The sequence below is a fragment of the Poecile atricapillus genome, chromosome 4 (assembly GCF_030490865.1).
Source record: "Poecile atricapillus isolate bPoeAtr1 chromosome 4, bPoeAtr1.hap1, whole genome shotgun sequence".
NCBI classification, from domain to species: domain Eukaryota; kingdom Metazoa; phylum Chordata; class Aves; order Passeriformes; family Paridae; genus Poecile; species Poecile atricapillus.
The window spans coordinates 19,627,474-19,646,389 of NC_081252.1; the positions used below are offsets into that span (position 1 = coordinate 19,627,474).

The 18,916-nt window shown below is 37.4% G+C and overlaps 1 protein-coding gene across 1 annotated transcript in view; it reads right to left on the reverse strand.

The window, feature by feature from the left end:
- Positions 1 to 841: 841 nt before the first annotated feature.
- HHIP (hedgehog interacting protein) overlaps positions 842 to 18,916 on the reverse strand; it is a 69,784-nt gene continuing 51,709 nt past the window's right edge. Inside the window, exons 9-13 of the mRNA XM_058837976.1 lie at positions 16,919 to 17,042; positions 16,440 to 16,570; positions 15,771 to 15,852; positions 5,081 to 5,229; positions 842 to 2,726 (exon numbers count right to left, since the gene is read on the reverse strand). Coding sequence (XP_058693959.1) covers positions 2,533 to 2,726; positions 5,081 to 5,229; positions 15,771 to 15,852; positions 16,440 to 16,570; positions 16,919 to 17,042 — 680 coding nt within the window. The 3' untranslated portion in view covers positions 842 to 2,532. The remainder of the gene's footprint in view (positions 2,727 to 5,080; positions 5,230 to 15,770; positions 15,853 to 16,439; positions 16,571 to 16,918; positions 17,043 to 18,916) is intronic.

Below are 18,916 nucleotides of genomic sequence, written 5' to 3' on the forward strand. Positions count from 1 at the left end.
ATTGTTTTCTGTTCTCTGCATGACTGTGGCATATATATAGTATTGTGAATCTTCAATTTAGGTGCCATCTGTGGTATTTTTTAAGGCATTAAACAGTGAGAAAAAGAACTATCACAACTTCCCAGCTGGTTGTTGAAAATAACATGTCACAGTGGAGTAAAAGTTGGGTTTATTTTTAAATATATTTCATTGAAGAAAGTGTTAAAGATGTTATCTCTGTCAGATATTTAAACTGAAAGTAAAATACTTCAGCGGCTTTCTTGCCTTGCTGATTATGAAGAGTGTAATAAAACCGTGCTGTGTGACAGATTTAGACAGCTGGCTCATTCATGAGAAGTTCACATTTTTGTCACCCACGTTGAATAAGGAAAGATTAGATGCTAAGGTCAATTTACAAAAATGGTTGTCAGGACATTTTTTAATTGTAAAACTTTTTGTGATGGAATTCAGGGGGAAGACTAAAGGCAGAAAGCAGAGGAGACAAAGAGCTGCTATTAACCTACAGATGCTACCACAGGGTTCATTTTAAGATTGGTCACACTGCTTAGCCAATGAAGTGTTCGTGTGACTATAAGGGACCACCCTTTTCTGGGGTGAGAGGGCAATTTGGTCTTCATGCTCATTTAATCCCAAGATGTCTTTCAATGGACTGTCAGTTGAATCTACATTGTGCAAAATTATGCATGCACTTTTTAATGCAGACCATTGTTCTCTGAGCACTTAACCAAGATTTCTCAACCAATTTCCATTTGGCATGAGGTCACTCAAAACCCAGGCAAACATATATGGAAGGCGAATGTAATTGTTCCTCGGAGCTGGAATGTGTGAGACACAGAAATGCAAGTATCTGATATGCTGTAATTTCAGATTTAATACTCACTAAATGAACACTGATAAATTTCTATAAGGGAAAATTTGCTGCATGTTTCTGGCCTGGAGAGATGATTTTACTACTGGAGATTGACATGGTTAAAGTCTTTCAGATATGTTTGGCTAAAGTGTTGTCAATCTTTGATGCATGAGCAGCTACTTCTAAGGACCACAGGATGTGCACACTGGGGCTGCTCTGCTTTCTTTTCTTCGGCAAGATTTTGTAAAAGCTGCAGTAGGTAGTTTTCAGGTAGTGCAAAGGAAACCTGATAGCTGGCAAGTAGTGAACGAAGAAACTGCAATTAGAGCTGGAGATGAGGGCACCAGTTCTGCAGATACACGTAATTAATTATTACCTTAGAAAACCTGACTACAGCATGTACACCACGTTTACTGACATATTTACAAAGACTGGGTTTACTGTTGGCTCTCCAAGGAACATTTAGAACTGTGTTTGGCAGGAACTGCTGTAGGTTTTGTACAAGCGACACCGTGCACAGGCAGCACGCGTTTGTGGGAGCTCTCGCTCCGGGACGCTCCGTTCCGTGTGGCATCGGCAGAGTCTGCCCGTGTATCACCTCCTACACTGTCCTGCTACAGTGGAAATCACTTTATGGACACTTTTAACACATGCTGTAATTTTATTATGGTTGCTGGGCGTCTGCTTTTTTTCTCATCCTGTGTAAATGAACACAAGTTGACACAAAGGTACATTTCTAGATTAGATCCACAACACGTTGAAGCGTGTGTGTGTTTGCTCTCTCTTTCCCAGTCTTTCCAATTAAGTTGGTGAAAAATGTAACTTTAGTATTTTACAGGACATGGTAAAGCTGTCTCATCTAGGTGATTTCTATATTATAAAAATAAAATAAAATAATATAAATATGTAACATGAACCCAGTGCCCATCGTTAAATAAAAAATATGATAAAAAGCAGACCTTCTAGGATGACTGGTTTTGAAATATGCGAATATAATTTAATTATTAAACACTTGAAACAGTCTTGATATTAAGCTGCGATAACCAGATTTTTGCATCTATGCTAGATAAAGAAATAACATTCTGTAATAGAGTTACATTGATGAAAGTGAAGGTTACAGTCTTACAATGAATTGCCTAGATAGGAATGCATTAAGCAGTTCTGAAATATTGTCTCATGATGGATGGAGTTCAGTTTACCTTAGAAACTGTTACAACTGGATTTTATTAAGTCCAGCAGTTTATACAGCGATGTTTGGAAACTGCTTTCTCGCTGCTATAATCAGATAGGTACGGGAACGAGATTTCTGGGATGTCAAAGAATCCATTAAGACATCAGGAATAGTCCTTTGACAAAAATGTGTTTTACAGTGGAATTGCTTTGTAAACTATTTCTCATGAAGAAATAAATATTAAAAAAAGATTCCACTCTCTGCAAAACCGTATTTGTGATAGCGGCTGCGTGTGTATGTGTGCACATGTTGGATATCGGGACGTCTGTGGAGACGTGCAGGAATATTTACACACATACAAGGGGTTTTTCTGCACAGTGGTGGGTATTACACTTAAATTAATAAAGTAAATCAAATCACCGGTGTTTGTTGCAGGATAACAGTCTTTCAAAAATGACAGGATTCAAAACAAATGCCCGTTGAAAGTGGAGTTTCCAAATAGTCCCAGAAACTATACAATGTAGCTGGTTAGATCCAGCAAATAAGATGTCATGTCTAGGATCTGATCAAGAATACCTGCCCTTGTCACTCTTCGGATGTTTCTATCCACTTGTTCACACTGGGGGCCGAGATAGCCTTTTTTACATAAGCATTTATTGGGCCTTACACAGACACCTCCATGTCGACAGGCTGGGTCACATTTTGCTGTGGGTGAAAAAAACAATGATTTTCTAATTTGTTTAGGCCATCACAAACAAACAAAAAAAAAGATATAGCACACATTCATTTAGAGCTTTTTTAACCTTATCATGATAAAGCATATAAATTAAAAACAATGTAGAAAAGGTGAAATATTACGAGTGTTGAAAGCATATTTTTTTAAATTTTAGAATATTAGGGGGAAGAAGTAATTTCGTTTATCTGAGAATGACAGACAGGAAAGACTGATAAAATCAAATAACAGATTTTTTTGAAATGCTCAATTTCCATATTCAGGTTTCATTTAGGACTCTCAGGCAAACTCCTTTGTATACTCAAAGTTCTGCACTACACATGAGCCTTAGCAAAGCAGACTGCACCTGAGCAGTGCATCAAATGCACTCCTTTGGCTCTTGAATCACTTAGTGCTGGGACCAAAATTGAATTCCTGTTGGAGAAAAAAGAGCCAGTGTATTTTTTCAACCTTTTTTATCAGTTATGTAAGTTTCAAAGTTTTCTTCTCTCTTTAGCAGATGATTTATCTGTAGAGTTCTAGATTAATCAGCTTGCTTCAGTTTTTCAAATATAGCTCCTGTTTTAAATTGTAGCTAGTGTCAGCAAAATAATAAATAACTTTAGCTGTGGAAGTATTTTCTTCTGGGGTAGTCACAGAACTGTGATATATATATATATAAAATGTATATAATATATCTTTCTGCAGGTGTTATGCTACTTAATGTTATCTATTGCAATGAACTTTAATATGGATTTATGGATATTTATAATACACTATAGAAACACAGGTTTTCTTGATTTTATCTAAGAATTTCTTAGCTACATGAAAAGGAAACTCATACCTCATAAGGTAAATTTCCTTATTTAAACTATAATAGTAGCCTGAGGTTCAACTTGGAACATCCCTATTAATTGTTGTGTGGGATACAGGGATGGAAGTTCCTTAGTCTACATATTTTCTGTGGCTTTCTTGTTCATTGTGTCCATCAATTCATCTATCATAAAGCTGTGATTTTTGAAACAAAACAGGTTATTCAAGACCCATTTATGTTCATGTTGGAGGCATTTTTTATTTTTAAGTTCCCTTTGGACAAAGGTTGTAGAATGGGCCTCATTCTTTAAGTGCAGGAAGGCTCTGACAAGTGAGGACAGTTGGGATATTTGGCCACATTACCTCACCCATTCCTCTAACCTGCCTTCTTTGCTGGGTTGTAGATGGTCAGCTCATGAATCTTTGCCAGCAAGATACTTTATTAGTGATTAATTCATTTCATTTCATTCCAAAGTCACTCTTGCTCATCACTAAAAACCTGGAGGTTGCTGAAATTTACACTCCAGCCTAGAAGGACTTCATAACTGACCCTGCTTCACCAGGGTCCTTCTAAGTACCCTTCCAACCTGAATTATCCGTGATCCACCATGAGATCCTTGTTTGCCCTTAGTCTTTGCTATTTCTTTGAGTTCTACTGCCACAATATTAAACATCTCTTTGTGTGGGCATCTGGTCAAACTTACTGACCAAATACACTCAGTCAGAGGACTCTGCTGATGCTGAGGAACAAAATCTTTGTCATAACATTTCCTGCTTCCCAGGCTGGCTCTGGAACATCTGCCCTGGCCAAAATGACGCAGCTCAGACAGAGCCACAGCTTCTGAGACAGTCATGGCACAGCTGTGGCACTCCAGGCTCGTTCACCTCATCCCGTGGCTGGCACACCCATCATCTTAGTTTGATCACAGTCACTTTTAAAAGCTAAAGCAACAAGATAGGACTTGATGAAATCACTGTAATAATGGATCACAATATTATTGTTGATTATTAGCTGTTTTGTGATGTGTTGTACATAGAATTTTCTTTAACAAACTGGAGCCATTTCATTTGGTAGGATCAAAAGCAAGAATGTACCAAAACTATAAAATCTGCATTAAATTAGTGAAGTGCAAAAGATGCAATGGGGACCTGCAGTTCTGATTTAGCATCTTTCCTGACAAGTCACCTCTCTTTGACACTGACAGTGATAATACTGCAAGTGGAAGGACATGTATTGACTGCATCTCCTTTCATTTGAAAATGTTGGTGGAAAAAAAAGAACACTGTTGTCATGTTTATGCTGTCAATTGCATTCTGCACTGGCTCACAATGCATTAGATGTTTTAGCAGTCGAATTCATCTAAAGACTTATTGTTCTCCTGCAGCTCATGAAATCAGTATTTTCTAATGTCTTAGAACTGAAGGCCAATATGTTGGTCAATATATACCGAAAATTTCTCTGAGCAAATAATTAAAAGCCAATTATGACATGTCACTGCTTTTTTCCCTTGTTGCTATGAATCTGTATACAAACCAGTTCTGCAGAACTCTCCTTCCCAGCCTTGATTACAGCAGCATTTTCCTGTGGGAGTGCAGTGCCCGTTCCGACAATGCCTTGAGCATTCAGATGTCAGTATCTGTGCAGGCTGAGCTGTTCTTTTGCATTCTTCAGGGACTAAGGGCCTGAATTAAACCATACAAACCAAGCAAAGAGTTAAAAGTTGGGATCAAGAAGAAAAATTCTGATTTTTTATTAAAGGCCTGATTCTTTGCTGTAGTATTATCAGTGGGAGAAATCATAAGATTTCTTTTTCCTCAGAAAAAGCAGTAAGCCCAGAGATGATATGTTACAGTGCAGAAAAATACAGTGCAATTTGCTATTATTTCATGTAACTTCCTTCAGAGATCTTCCACAATATTAAGCAATAGTCCTTGAGAATTCTTGAAGCATGAACCTGCCAAAACCAGCTTGCTGAAGGTTTATCTTCATAAAGCTGCCAGCTTATCGCAGGCAGCATCTGATGGTGTTTTTTGTTTGCATTTCTAGCTGGTCTAGATTTCCTCTAAGAAAGGGGAAAGAGTAACCTGAACAAGTTTTATGTCACACATTATGACTTGTAATAATTTTGCAGAAGTGTTTCCTCTGTCTACAAATTCAGTTTTAAACTGCCAGCTTTTTATTTATTCTATTTTTTTTTAAATTTTTATTTATTAATATGATGATATTCCATCATATCCATGGAATGATACTTGGATTGTGCATTTTGGATGTTTTTTTAAGCACCTGAGCATCAGAAAAGACTTTTTTGCTCTGAGAATGACCAAGCACTAGCACAGGTTGCTCAGAGAGTTGTGGAGTCTCCATCACTGGAGGTACCCAGAAGTTGTCTGGACATGGTCCTGGGAAACTGGCTGTGGGAGTCCCTGTTTGAGCAGGGGGGTTGGACCAGGTGCCCTCCAGAGGTGCCTTCTAAACTCATCAGGTGATTTTGTGGAATGTATGCATGAAGGAAATTCTAGTTCAGATGACTTAAAAAATTTCTGACGCTGGATGTTTTAGTTAGGATGATAGAATCATCCGAAAGCTACAGGTTCCCAGTAGAGGTACCATGTTTTATCTCTGCTGTAGGTTGCTTGCACAGGTACAAGTTTGGAAAAGAATGTTATGATCTCCCAAGTGATCTAATCAAGTAATTGAATAGGAGCATCATGGAAAATTAAGTTAATTAGTGGCAAATACAAAATTACTCATTCCCAAGAAAATTGTCTTAACTACTACCATACATACTAAGCTTGAAATGAGCAGGGAAAAAATTCTAACAGTTTAGTGGAGAGCTTAGAGAAACCTTGTCTAAGTGTCCAGCTAGAATCCAAACAAACCAAAACAAAATTCTATGAAATGAAATGAAATGAAATGAAATGAAATGAAATGAAATGAATAGAATAGAATAGAATAGAATAGAACATTGTTCATTATACTGACATCAGTATTTCCACCCCAAATATATGCAAACATCTGGAGTAGCAGCTTGTGCATGGATTACTCTGTCACATATTAAATTCCCAGACTGACACTCCTGTGCAAGAGGAAAGGATAGTTTTTGGGGTCTGAGAAAGAATGGGTATGATGGAGTTTTGGAAAATGGTGACAGATGAAAAAGAGGAGAAAAATTTGGCATTCTTGTTTATCTCCCATTTCAACATCAGAAGAAACATCAAGGGAAAAAAAAATAAGCTAAAGAAAATACAATTTACTAGCTGAACTCATGGCTACTGAGATATCAAAAGATAACTGAAGCCCATGTTCTACTAGGATTTTAAGTTTTTGTGCAGAATGAGGCTATTCAAAGTAATATTAGATAGGGTAAATTTTTTTTTTTTAAAAGATAAGCATTCATACCTTAGTTCCTCATTAGCTGACTGGGCTTACATTTCCCCCTCCCACTTTGGCATGCATCTTGTTAATGGTCCGCTACAGGGTTTCTTTCATTTTCCTTGACACTGAATGATACAGTACAGGCCCAGAGGTTTGTTTCAGCATAGAACTTTCTCTGCCCAGTCTTAATTATTACCATGATTATTTAAACATCCACACACAAGAACTGGCTCCCCAAAGATGTTAAGGACAGAAGGAATGTGTAGATGCTTCTTTAGCATAGCATCAAGTCCTGATTTCCAAAGCATTTCTGAGAATCAGACTGAAGGTCCTGTATTATTTAAGGGTTTTGAAACATGTTCTGACACCTTTGGTGCAGCATATTTGAAACCCTTTCAGTTTTACTGTTTACATATTTCCACAGCTGTCTTTTAAGTAGAACACATTATTTTTTTCACCTGTAAAAGGAATTCCAGTTCTGTAATGAGCAAGGAGTGTATTACATATGATCTGGTTAAGAAAGTTCCTACACTTAAAAAATCATAAGCAATATTCACATGCAATGCTGTTTTGGAAATGGTTCTAGAAAATAATATGATTTTCAGTGGAGACTTGTTCAGATGTAAAGTAAAAAGATCTGTCTTCTAAGTCCTACATCTGGAAAAAAAAAATATATATACATTTGAAATTATTTCTGTATAGCCAACTGCATAGGATGCAACATTTTCTATCTATATCTATCTATCTATCTATCTATCTATCTATCTATCTATCTATCTATCTATCTATGTATCTATCTATCATCTATCTAGCTATCTATCTAGCTATCTATCTAGCTATCTATCCATCCATCCATCTATCCATCTATCCATCTATCTCATTATTTAAAGCTAATTAATTTCAAGTTACTTTAAATGGGAGACTTGTCTTTCTCTTGCTCAAACACAAGTACAGTACAGTGTTTAGCAGGAAGCATAACCTCAGGCTCCTGGAGAATCTCTTGGAAAAGAGCTCCAGTGCCATATCTTCAGCAAAGAATGACCTCGTAAGTCACAAAGGTATTTTATTTGGGAAGACAATGATTTATTTTATTCATAGATGTGAAGTATTTGTCTATGATAGTGCTATAATATATCTCTTTGTATGCAATTAGGAAGGCAGAAGTCACACTTCTTTGTATCCAGCTGAGTATGGCTGGTCACTTTTATGATTTAAAGTTTTCTGCCACTCTCAGTACTTGTGAATATAACCTTGCCTTTTATTCTACCATCAATCAAGAACTTGCACTCATCAGCCTTGGATAATATTTATTAATGGTGGGGTGGAGTAGCAACAAAGATGGAAAAAATTTTGGTTGGCAGAGTTCCTTAGGAGAAGAGGAATACAAATGCAGCTGCAGCGGAATCCTCGCGTGTGAGAATCGCCGGTTTTCCTTAGCTGTGCTCTGGGAAAAGCCACACTTCTTTCTCAGGATTCGAGCGCTGCTCTGGGACCAACACGTACTGAGAGAAAGCCTCTGCCCCACAGTGCTCACACTTTGCATTCTTAGGGCTTGGAAGGAGTGGAAATCTTCAGGCTCAGCACAAGCTGAAGTGAATCTCACAAAGATAACCTGAAACTGACTGTTGGGAGTTGATCTCTCCCGCACTTAGACAGGACCATGACTTTGTTTATATAACCAGTGCTTCGCTATGTCTCCTGACATGGAAAATGGAGGGGAATAGATGGAGCCACACTCTGGGCTGGAGGGAATTTTTTTCCTTGTATCCCTCAATCTATAAAACTCTAAAGAGTACAGCTTGATTGCTCTTACAGTAAGCACTATTTGGTTCGCAGAAAGTCAGCCAAAAATGTAGCTGATAATGACTATTTATATGGTCCGTACAATTCTAGTTATCTTAAAGAGCTGTTCATATATACAGTACAGTACAGTATATCTTGCTTGTTAAAACAGGCTTTCATGAAACTGTATAACAACTTTAAATGTATGGAACATGGAGGAAAAGTTGTACTGGGGGCTGGGGCCTCGCTGGATCCCTTTGCTGACGTGTGCAGTGAGCTGGGAATTCTTGACTGTGCAATGTGTAAAATAATTTTTGCTGCCTTACCATAGCTAGTAGAAGAAAGCAGCCTCTACTGTTTAGAGGCATATAAAAGTCCAACATGCTTTAATAGATTAAAACTCATCCTGGCATAGCTCAGGACTTCACACTTTCTTTATTGCATCTCTTTGCAGCTCCATTAAACACATAGAGAGATTTAGTTGCTGTATGTGCTATCTGTCACTCAGATGTGCATAAATCAACACAAATGGAGGGCCAAACTCAGCAGTAAAATAATGGTACTGAAGAGAAAACAATTCCTCAACCAGGCGTTTGACACAATATCAAAAATTTCTACTTCCCTACTAAAGTGAGGGGAAAAAAAAAGGCAGACAAAATCTGGATGTTCAGATTCAAACAAGTGATGTTGCTGTAGAAATCCCGACACAAAATAAATGGAATATTATGCTTCAGCTTCCTGCACATAATATTTAGGTATTAGAAATATATATTCTATATATATATATATATATATTTGTTTATATATATGCATATATGTATATATGTACATATACTATATTTGTATCTATATAAATATATATAAAAGATATACTTAAGTATGTCACTAACGTTTGTGCATTAGTTGTTGAGGTTTTTTCCTTTATAAGGGAACATGTCAAGAAAAAATAATTTTGTTTCACTCCTTGTCATAACCTAAATTTACTACTTGTCATAGAATAAATATAGCATCTCTTCAGGTACAGCTTCTAAAATTAAAAAAGTATACCTTTAGTCCTGGGAGGGATGCCAAAACCTCGTTACTTGTCTCCAGATTTACTACATGGGAATAATGTGGAAAAAACTCACGGCTTTTAAGATTTAAACTCAGCAGCATATCAAATTTATTCTTATATGGTATACTTGTTCATGACCTCTAGTCTTAAGAAATTCTGTCATGTTTGAAAACTAGTCCCTAGTGAAGCCTGTATCAATGTTAATAGCTAAGAGGTCAATGCAACTGCTAAACAGTTTGTATTACTGTCAGGGTGGTCATGAAAACAACACCTGCTGCATGAGCACTTGGCAGCTGGGTCAACAGGCACTGTGGGAATTTATCAATTTAGGGGGCCACTTGCATAACACTTTGACTGATGAATTGGGAACGACTGGCTTACTGGGCTAAAGCTGCTCTATTATGTGTGACTTTCTTAAGGATGGCAGAGGCTTCCTGCAGGCTCCAGAAAATAAGCAAAAGATAAACTGAGCTGTTTTTTTCCTTATAAAGTGATAAAAAGTGAGAACTCCTTAATAGCCAATGCTAGAAAGACTTTAAGAAAAGGGAGAAAAAAATATGAAACCAAAACAAAAACTTTTACAGTCAGTGAGCTGTGATGTGATTGAAAAAAATCCTTAGGTTTTTCCATCATGGTTACAAAGGAGTTTTTGTGAAGTGCTTCTGTAAAGTGAAACTCTCTAGACTGGTATTCGCAAAAAGCACTAATTTCTCTTTAGTGTCTCTCGTGGGAATAGTAACTACATGTGGGTAGGTAAATGAGATAAGAATTTTGCATGCTCCGGCTAAACTAAACAAATTTAGACATTAATTCTGGCTTTCCATTCCCTCAAATGACTAAGGGATAGTAACTTTCTGAACAGAAAGAAATCATACAGCCCACCTGGGTTGGTGAGGGCATTCACCAACAAAATTGGCTCCTTCTACAGAGTTTCCAGTAGGAGCTTTGGAGTTTATCTACAACCCATCAGAACTGAGTATATTGATGCAGATTACTTTAAAACTGTGTGTTTTCATTTCCACAGGAATTAAAGTCTCAAACAGAGCTTCACTTTCATAAATACTTTTCTTCTGTCATACCACCAAACACTCCTGACTCATATTAAAAAAATCAAATCACTAATGGTTTTCTAAAGAGCCTGAACAGCGTCAAAATGAGGTATGACCTAGATACTGTCCCTTCGTGTCTGAAATCAGTCTGTTTGGAAATGCTCTCCGACAGCGGAAATCCCGGAAGGTGATGATGGAAAGGATGATAAGTGGAATTATATACTCTGGAGGGGCAGGAAAGAGGAGTGAGATGGTTTGAATCAAGTTCAAGTTTCAATCCAAGGGGAAGCAGCTATTCCGGCTGTTGATATGAAACACATTGAAATCCAGATCTATAAGGTGTTGCAAGGAGAGGAAGAGGAAATCTTCTTCTGTGTGCCGGAACACTTCCTCAGGCTCTGCCCTCTTCCATAAAAATCACCTGCTGGCTTCAGTGAGCCATCCTGCTCAGAACAATTACTCATGCCCTTTGGAATCACTGTATGGATGGTGGCAAACTCTTAAAGATTCACGCTTGAAACTTCACAGCACATCTTTTAAAAGGAAAACTTTCGCATTGTCTGTCATTTCCAGACTCTTCTCTGGATATATTTCCTTTTATCTGTAATTTCCTTAGAAATTAAAGTGATCATATTATAAGCACTCTAAAAGAAGACTTACAAAGCCTCTTTATGGCTGTTTTTCCACCACCCAAAGTTTATTTTCTTACTTTTTGGCCTAGTTATAATGTTTAAATTACAGACTGCGTGGACCTATCAACAGATCTTACTTATTTAAAGATTCATTTTCACACCTGGTTTTCTCCTCTCATCATGCTAGAAAAATGATTACTTTTCCTTTTCTAATGGGTTTTTCTCCTATTTTCTCTGTTATCAACTAACTGGAATCTTTTGACTTCCATACATTTTCTACAGCACTGCTTACTTGGTTGTTTTTTCTTTTCAATTCATCATTACTTTTGTGATTGATATTATTGTGTATTTTTAGAAACAGAAAACATGACAGAAAAGTTATGAAACAGAAAGTAGAAAACAAAAAAATAAAAATGTTTTGGTTTTTGGCCACAAATACAATTTATAAAATCTTAGTATTTGCATTGACCTTCAGGATGTCTGACTAGCCCTACGTTTTAGCTGTGAAGAACAGAAGTATTTCTCCCTTTATTTTCTCACTAGTTCCAATCCCTGGAAAGTAGTGGTAACGGGTTTTTTAATAATCATCAAACAATGGATATGTTTTTCAGAGACAGTTTTAACTTAAGAACTTCTTAACTGCCAGTTTAACTAATGTGCTCAGTGTTAGGTTTATGTGCTTGTAATTTTTAATGTTTCTCACATGTCCTCCATCCTCAAAGCTAAAGATGCCATTGGCTATACTCATTTCTCTATGGGATTTTTGGTAATATGTAGAATACTTATATTTTGCAGCACTTCACATACTTAGGGCTTTTTTCTAGTCACGTCACTGTCTGTGAGCTCTCAGGCACTAATGTATCATTATAACAACCTTTTTACAAAGAGAAGGATTATTTCACTCCATGCTTTCAGTGGGAGTCTATTTAGTTATTGATAGAAAGTATTTGGAAGAACTGAACGAAAGTTTTGCTGTGGTCCCTGGAATTCTGTATTTCAAACTGCTTTAATAATTGTGGGATTCAGAACTTCTGTGTTGATCATGTTCATCAATTTGTCATGTATCACTACAGTTTAACACCTCATTTCTGTTACACTTGAAGGATTGTTTTAGGATGGGACTTTCCCATTGCGGAGTATTGAAGACCAACCCAAAGAGTTCTCTGGATTGCCCTCATCTTCTGATCACCTAATGTTTTAACCTGCCCACTTAAGTTGATTTTTTTCTATATCCAAGTAATAGATTTCTGTCTTAAGCCATATTTGAGACAAGAAAAATAGGAGTCATGGTTATGTTTGATTATGCAGTGCTTTCCTACAAGACAAAAGGACGTGGCCTCAGGCTGAGCCAGGGGAAGTTCAGCAGGTTGGACATCAGGAAGTATTTTTTCACTGAAAGGGTTTTTAAGCATTTGAATGGACTTCCCAGGGAAGTGGTGGAATCACCATCCCTGGAGGTGCTCAAGAAACACCTGGACATGGCACTCAGTGCTCTGGTTTAGTTGACAAGGTAGTGATCTGTCAAAGGTTGGACTTGCTGATCTTGGAGGTCTTTTCCAACCTTAATGTTTCTATGATTCTGAAAAGATCAAAAGACATAAAATCCTTCACCTTCATATAGTGCCTATTTTTTAAAATAAAAGAATAATTTTGTAAGCTTGCAGCAGCTTACAAATGACCACTAGCAGAAGAAGGATGGGTTTGCATGGAATTGTTAATTTCCAGCAAGGGGCTACTGCAAGGTATGATAATTTTGTTTTTTCTACGGTGCCTCAGGCATGGAAGATTCTCTTTAGAGACCTTAGACCTCTTTAGACCTTAACAGGTCCTCCAGGGGCCACCTCTCACAGGGGTTTTTTAATGAATTTCTAAGATATGACAAATTAATAGTTTCATGATTTTATTTTTACCTGCTACTCATAGTCCACCTGTAGCATCTTTTCTTTGTGTTCTACAAAGCTTCGTGTGGCAGGGTTTTTGTGAATATTCATTGTATTGGTATGGTGCACACCACAAGGAAAAGGAACAAAATACTTACATGGAAAAGAATATTATCTTGTAAATAACAATATTTTGTTACTAAAACTTTACATAAGCATTTGCCAAAGCCATGGAATTTTTAAGTTGTTTACATGGGTGCTATGAACTTAACATGGAAGGGTAAACACATCTGCAATGTGCTATTGTGGAAGTCACTCATTATCCTTCCCTTAAAAGCTGCAATGGTGTGAGACTGAAAAACAAGAAAACTCAAAACTTTGCCTGTATGAAAATTATCCCATGTTTCTGAGAAGTGTTACCAAAAACTATATCCCTTTGCCACAGTCTGTTTAATTTCAACAGTGTGCCAATTTACAAAAGTATTTTATAGTTTTCTGGTTACTTTCACCAGTAACCAAACAGAGTCTTGACCCTTTTCCATGCATGAGAACAGCCAACCGTGAGGCAGCAATGGGAGGTCTGGCCTTTCAGGTATGTCAGCTGAAGACCACCCTACTGGAAGAGGTAACAAGAACAAAAAGCTGAGGTCAAACAAGGCAGCCCCATGTAATTAGATACTAATAGTGGATTTAGGGTGTAAAATTCACTTAAAACCATACACCAACAGACTAAACAATCCCAGGAAGAATGGCAAGTTTTGTTCTAAAAAAATGTTTTCAATACCAGAAAGCATAAATAAAACATACATAATATCCTTGACTGACAGACTGCTCCAACCTGCAGTAACATCTGCTTATGAGCTATTTGCTGTAGTTTTGGGATAGTACAATTATTAAACACTAAAACTCCGCTACCACTGAAATTCTACTGTAACTTATAGTACAGTGTGCATCCAATGTAATGATTTTCTTGTTGTATTCCCTTGTTATCCCACTAACAATGTTTAGAATTTTTGTTTGACAAGAACATAAATTCCTCCCTTAACAGCAAAGCCAAAAATAGAAGTCTGACTGTATCTGATACTCATGGAGGAACATGCTGAAGTAGATGCTGAACAAATAGGCAGCTCCTTTTGTAGGGTATGATGGGGTCAAAGTAATTATACAACAAACTTAATTTCTGTTGGCTGTCTCATTTTGTGTTGACTTCTGATACTTTTGCAGGATGGATGTGCTACTTTTACATGTCACAACTCGGTCTGATAGAGCAGCAAGATCCATCATGAAGAACACGGTATTCCCCCAGCTAAAGTGAGTATCTATCTGCTAGTCATCAGCTCGTTTTGCTGCTGGGGCCCCTGAGTCATACTGGAAACTGGTTCTTTGCAGTCCTTCCAGATTCCTTAATATTTTCATACCTCCAGCTGCTCTGCATGGATCATGCCTTGAGGAACTTTGGTTTGATAATTTTCATTTGTCCTCATTTTACAAATGGTAAATTAGTCTTATTTATTAGAACAGTCCTATCAATTCCATGTCTTACAAATCACTTGAGTGGGACTTCTAAGTTTTGGAAGCAGTTCTTTAAGAGCTGTTAAAGAATTTCCTGTATTTCTGGCACAGAGTCCAAGGACAGAGGATTTTCCTCCTTGGTACTCCAAGCCTGCCAAGGGAGAGACAGGTAATGGAAGGGGTATGGAAGGATGTTGAATACTAGTAAGCAGTGACAACTCACACCCACAGAGAACTGAGTCCTCTCTATTATTGTCCATTGGTGGTATCTCCTGTACAACAGAAGAAATGTTTGGGAAAGGCTGAACCTTAGAGTACCTTAGAGCTTACTTATGGCCAAACTGACACTGGCTAGGACTGCCAAGTTGTTTTCTGTACCTGCTTTTTAGTACACAGAGCAGGTACTGTCACACAGTGCTGATCTTTGGAGCCAGATGCTGTTGTGCACTGTCCCACCACAGCAGCAGGTGAGGAAGCAGCAGCACTGAGGACAATTCCAGCATCTGCCTTCCACTGATGCTGCAAAACTTTTTGTTGTACTTACAAATCCTTTGGCTTCAGAACTACCAGAAGCATCTTTTACCAGTCCATATGGTCCCACATTAAGTAAGTCTACTTCTCTATGAAAACATGCTAAAAATATACATCTAGGTGGGAAAGTGGGCAGCTTTCAGCACAATGTCAAACGGTAAAAATTCCCAGAAGTTAGTGCTGGTTACCCCCTGGTTGTTATGACATTCACTTCCTATGAGACAGTGAATCTATTCTGCTTGCTGCTGCTGGAATATTTACTTTTAGGGAGCCCCCTGCATAGAGAATTTTCCTTTTTATTGAATGTCAGTATTGCATAATTCAGCCACATGAAGAGAACTGCAGTTACCTTCTGGTTTTTAACCTATTGAAGGAAAGGCTGATCCCAAAGAGAAGTGCAGCACTCACCTTTTTGGGTCAACGATCTTGTAGAGTTTTCCACTGTGAGGCTGTGTCATACTTTTACTGCTTGATAATATGTAAATCTCACCTGTTAGGGAAAATGGTGCCAAAAATTACTTCTCCTTTCCTAAGATGTTAAAGACAAGACTTTCGTGATCTGATTGTATTTGCAAAATGAGATTAAAAAAAGTTCAGAAGAAACACTGAAATATACAACAGAATCATTTGCTAATTGAAAATTTATATAAGTACTTTCCCCAAATTGATGCTAAAATATGAAAAATATTCTATCATAAGAGGCTTTTTTTCCATGTAGTATAGAATTGTTTAACAAAATTAAATTGGTGTGGAAATGAGAAGAGGGGTCCGTCTGCTCAAGCAATATCTTTGCCCCTAAATTCTGTAATGTTGGAAATAAAGCAAGTATTTTAGACATTGTGTCATAGTGAGTGGTACAGTTCACAGCATGTGAGACACACTAAGGACTTTTGCCCCTTCCAGCAGCACATTCTCTTCTCAGTTCTTCCTACATGGCTGCTGAGGTGTAGCTGAGAGCAGTGTAGACAGCTTTGTCAAAGATAGCCTTCTTTTTAAACATATACTATAATTATGAACAGTTCAGCAGGAATTACTGAGAAGCCTCTTTAATTTAAGAACAATTCTTTTAGTATTTACCTAATTCATCTTCTCCAAATCCGAAGACAGGGCCTGAAAAGAAGCCTCTACATGAGCCAGTGTTGCCAAGACAGAGGGGTTTCTCTTGCCACTGTTTGGTTGCAGGACTCTGTTGCAGTGTTAAAAAATTTCTACATTCAAAAACACATAAAAAAAAAAGTTATATTACATTTTGAGCAGAGAGTTTTCATTGTCCAGATAAATAAGTAAACACTTGCTGCAAGTAGCTTCATGGATACATCTGTGCAGCTGCTTGTCTTAAGACTTTTTTTCCAAGGATTAGGTTTGTCTGTATGTCACCATTCATTAGAATGCTGTGCTATTTTATTCCCAGATCTAGAATCTAATCTGCATTACCACACTGCTGAACTGGCAAAGTGACACAATACACAAGACTGTTGGTGTGGCTTTATACAGGCAGCTGGGTGACTAAATACACTTCACATGCAGTTTTAAGAGTGAGTTTGTACAAAACCTACCCATTGCGGTCTCCAAACACATAACTTCCATAGAGCCTCTCCGACTGGCAGCCCCGATACACAAATCCACCAACCAGGGACCCACTGCTAAATGGTTTGAATTCTAGAAGTGAGGGCTCACTCTCTGAAAAGGAACTACCATAGCATTAGATCATATGCATTTTCACATCGATGAACATTTAGGAAAATGTTACTGCTTCAAGAAAAGAGATTAATTCCATTTAGATACTCCTCAGAATTCAAGATGTGTTGCCAAAATAAGACGTTAAAAAGAAAATCAGAAAATTACAACAAAGTGTGTTTGTGAAACAATCCATTAGAGATTTCAAAAAGAGAGGCTATTATTGCTTTCTTCCATGTGCACAAGCTGGGAGAATAAAACTACATAAAGATTATGCTTATTATTTCCATTGAAATCCATGAGATTATTGCTATTAATTTCTACATGTCAATCCAGTCTGCAGACTGGATCTCCTAAACTTCAGGAACAAAATAACCCCCATTCACTGTAGAGTCCAATGCAGAAATTCCAGTGATTTTCAGTAGAATTAGTTTTCAGATCCTTTCAGTAGTTTGAGAAACTTTCCTAATCACAGCTTTAAACATGGTATGTGTGTTATATCCCACAAAGCACTACTATTACTGGCTGTATCTTCTCATGGTAATTTATGTTATGCTGTTGTAGTAGTTGCAACTACTACATGTTTTTTCCCTTTTTTATTTCACAAAACCACAGAGTTTAGTCCTATCAAACAATTCTTCAAGGAAGTTTCAGTTTACATGTTCCTATTCATGCAATCAAATACTGCTTAGGGTACAAGTTGGCTATATTTGACATGCTAGCTGCAGAATTCTAAAAAAAGCCAAGGCTAGGAGACTATTTTTAATAGGATTTTTTTTCAGTCAGAGGGATATCTCCAAGTCTTTGATAAATGCATTTCCCAAACTGTTTTACATGAGTTAGAGCTGAAATTTAATGGGGGAGAAAAGGATGGTGAACTCTTTTTATTGAAGCCATTGACCCACAGCCTAGTATTAATATTGGCAAGCTGCTCTGGATAGACACAATATTGCTTAGTTTACTCTGCAATAAGGATGCAGTCAAAATTCCATTGGAGCAGTGGTTAACCAAATATTATTCTTTGGTTTGGCTTTTATAAAAGGGACACAGAAAATCCATGCAATAACTGAAGTAGTACAATTGCATTATGCTGTTTTGTACTGTTGTGCCAGCCAGCACAGCTGCTTTGCTTTTAAGGGAAGTACAGGTGGGGGAACCTAGGGATGTGAATTAGAAAGGGAAATGCTACATTCCAGGTAACAGGCCAGTTCTCAATGCCTTTATACACCGTTGGCATTTATCACATGTTACCATCAGGAATTTACAAGCTGCTAAATGGGCAGTCAAGGCAGGTGATAGCTCAGAGGAAGTGTCACCTGGCTTGCCTGAACTAGCAAGGGATCTCGGTGAGCATCAGTTAAACATCAAACTAAAATTGTGACTAGCAATTGCACCAATTCAGAGAGAGCATGAAGCATGTTAATATTTTTAAGTCCCTAATTGAGGGTATTTATCTTTTTGTAATCTAATCTAAACTAGTCATTTATTATGAAGTAGTAGCATAGTGCCTTTTTCTAAGATTTTTATTTTTAGTAACATTTAAACAGAGCTCAGTCATTTCCCTGTTTGGCTGTGGTCTGTTGTTGTCTATCTCACTTTTTCCATTATAAGAGGCACATTACATGAGGTTTCCGTTCTCTGTCTTAAAAGGTTATTTGTGAAAGACGAAGAATACATTTTCATCATTTCCTGATATTCCAAAATATTCTCTTTATGAGCCAAAATATGCAGCAACAGTGAGATCTTTGACAGACTAGCAACTGTCAAATTTGTTAAATCTTATTTACATGATATTCTACACCAACAAGAACAAAGTTGAGTAATTTCAATTTGGTTTTGCCCTGCATCTTTTATCCACTTCTACATCGAAGTTTTCT